The sequence below is a fragment of the Chrysochloris asiatica genome, unplaced genomic scaffold (genome assembly GCF_000296735.1).
Source record: "Chrysochloris asiatica unplaced genomic scaffold, ChrAsi1.0 scaffold00071, whole genome shotgun sequence".
Lineage (NCBI taxonomy): Eukaryota > Metazoa > Chordata > Mammalia > Afrosoricida > Chrysochloridae > Chrysochloris > Chrysochloris asiatica.
The window spans coordinates 12,176,561-12,179,675 of NW_006408589.1; the positions used below are offsets into that span (position 1 = coordinate 12,176,561).

The following is a 3,115-nucleotide window of genomic DNA, read 5'->3' on the forward strand; positions in this document are numbered from 1 at the left end:
AGCTATTTCCTCCTTCCTTCCAATGAATACTCATAAAGCCCACCAGGCTGCCTACTCTGACAGCTCATTAGGAGTCTGGGTGGTAGGTGCTGACTGTTCTGACAAGGCTACAAATGCTCCCACTGAAAGCGGTTCTGCAGATGCAAATTTTGTAGGCAGAAAGTCACACCATCCCACTCTGCAATGCTCTACCATCATCAGGTGAAAGTAGGAACAGGTCAAATGGCATTAAGCAGAGACTCTATAACATTAACAAAGGGGAAATACTGCTAAGGCCCTTCACTAAAGTCCAAAATGTGTGTCCTCAAAATACTCAGCATTTGCCTAAAGAGCTTTAGTTTACTGTGCAATAAAAACGGAGCAGCACAAACCTGGCCTGAGGGAACTGACTCCTTACAATTCAGAACAAAACAAAACAAACACCACAATGCATGGTACATGTTATGCAAACAAGGCCTTTGGTTACCTTGTCCCTTTCTTTTTCCTTCAATTTGTCCATGGAACGTTTGAGTCCTTCTTCCAAAAGGTCTATGAGGCGCACAGTTTCACCTGAACGTGTTTTAAACTTCTTCCTAAAAATATCAACAGCCTTGATTAGATTCTGAAGCAGACCTTCTGACTTAGAAAATTTTAAAAATAAATGTTTGAGGAATCTGAGCATGTATTGCAACAGATCTCTGTTTCAAGTCTCCAAGGGATAGGTTTCCCAAGAATGACTGAGTGAGGGCGCAAAGCCAATGACACTCTAGCTGGCAACCAGCGAGGGTGCCAATGGAAGGAGAGGGGGCGCTTTCAAAGCTCTCTCATTACTGCCTTCAACTCCAAGAGTCCTGTTTCAGGCTTCTATAGCACCCTCTACATGTTCACCTTTAACACAGTCTTTAAAAGAGAAACACATTTGTTAATTTGTTCATTTTCTTGAACACAAAGTTTGGCTTAGTTATTTTACCCATTGAGGAAAATTTGTGCAATGCACATTTATTTCTAGAATTGTTGGGGAAGTTAAAAATTCTTAACTAGAATCTCATTCACATTTTTCTTGGTAATCAAGCCTGAAAACACATTAGAATCAGCTGATGAATTATAAATACTAGGATGTCAGGGACCAATTCAACTCTACAGAGATAAGAATATCTGTGGATGGGGCAAAGTCACTGACAAGAAGTGTCCCAGGCAACTTTAGAAGTATTCTGAAAAAAGGGCATATTTATTTATTACACAGAAGAGAGATCCACATGGCTCTATGTACATAATTTGTCTGTTTTTTTTTGTTTTTTGCTGTTTAAGTTAGAAATCCTTCAAAGCTATCAAGAGTACAATGAAGCATGCTTTTCTATTTAGCAGTCAAGATCCAACACCCACTGCCATGGAGTGTATCCCCACTCAGAGCAAATCCATGGGACAAAGCAGAAACTAGGGGTTTGGAGAATGTCAATCTGTATTGGAGCAAAGAGCCTCATTTTTTTTCCCATAGAGGGGCTGCTGGGTTTGAACTGCCGACCTTGTGGTTAGCAGTGCAATGCGTAACTCATGGCACTACCAGGGTACCTTTCTGTCTAACACAAGTCTACCAAAATAATGATGATACCCAGTATTAAAGTTGTATTGTCAGAACTTGCACTAGAAAAGATCTACTTGCTCTTTATCACAGAATGAAAATTCCTTTGTTGTCCCCAGTTTACATGAACTACGCCTAGGACTTTAATTAAGCATTCCCTCCCAAGCATCTCACAACTGTCAATGATACTAATCATAAAACGCTGATGAAACACTCCTTAATAAGTTTATAAGTTTCAATTCCTGGTTCCTTTGGATAGTCTCTACCTGGGCCTGTGCTGAGGTTGGATTTTTGTTTGTTGCCAGTCTATTCCTCTGACCAGTGGTTTTAATATGAGAGTTACACTTAGGAATACCAATACAGCTTCTTAACATACATACTATCCATATTTGTTGTGAAATGCTGGTGAGTACAAGGTTTCTGAGGAGTGGTTGGGTGGGCGTGAACTGCCAACCTTTCAGTTACCAATCCTGTGCTTATCCTATCGCTTGCCACCTCAGGACTCCTAGGAATCAGTAACTACCAAGCTAGGGACCAGCATATTTAACAGGCTCCATCAGGAACTACTCTACTCTAGATCATAGGCTCCTTTAGGGGAGAAGTCATGCTTTACATTCTATTTGAATACATACTTGTAGCACTAGCTAATACCATGAATGATCAGAATGGTGGTGAAATAAATGCAGAAATCATTTATTGCAAAAACAAAACAAAAAACACCTTGAAACAGAAAATTTCACTAAAAAATAGGTGGCAAAACCTATTAACATTTTAACGTAAATATTTCAAATATGTTAAACTGCCAATGGTTAACTATCATCTAAATTATTATTATTTTTTAAATGGGTTGTTGTTGTTAAGTGCCATCATAAGTGCCATCGAGTTGGTTCCAACTCATAGCGACCCTGTATAGAGTTTCCGAAGAGCAGCTGGTGAGCTTGAACCACTGGCCTTGTGGTTCAAGCCAACCTTGCAGTCCAGTGCATTAACCCACAGCACCACACCAGGACTTAGGATGTTGACTTTGAGAGTTCAGAGACAAAAACAAAACAATTGATCAAGAATACCTTAGCCATTATAAGACAAATGAGATAAGAACATTGTTATAAAAATCACGTACAGAAGGTAAATTCTGGAGAATAAACAAGATGGTGGATCGGGTGGATGTGTGGTAAAGGAGCTCTGCCAGCAACAACAAAAACTACCCAACCAAGCAGGCTCAGGGGCTGGTCCCCGAACTCTGAACCACATATAAAGGAATACTTAGGTTGGAAGGCTCACAGCTGGGGGAATTTGTGGCAGAAGCAAGAAATCCATTGCTTTCTAGTCTGGGATGCTTGGCTGATCAAGGAGCCGCCATCTTGAGGGAGACCACGCGGGGGAAGGTGCGGAGTGGCCACAGACGCCTGGCAGAACCGCTGAGATAAAGGTGTGGACATTCTTTTCTTTTGGTATCTGTCCATTGGTCCCTTGCTATCTGCGCTCCTCCATTCTGGTGACTATAGGGGTGCCTGAGCTAGTGGGCACCCCAGCCCCACCCTCGGAGGGTTCTACTAC

General features: G+C 41.5%; 1 protein-coding gene across 1 annotated transcript in view; it reads right to left on the bottom strand.

The window, feature by feature from the left end:
• The window catches only part of RARS (arginyl-tRNA synthetase), a 52,462-nt gene that overhangs the window by 14,410 nt on the left and 34,937 nt on the right, over positions 1 to 3,115 (bottom strand). Inside the window, exon 10 of the mRNA XM_006864837.1 lies at positions 467 to 572. Coding sequence (XP_006864899.1) covers positions 467 to 572 — 106 coding nt within the window. The remainder of the gene's footprint in view (positions 1 to 466; positions 573 to 3,115) is intronic.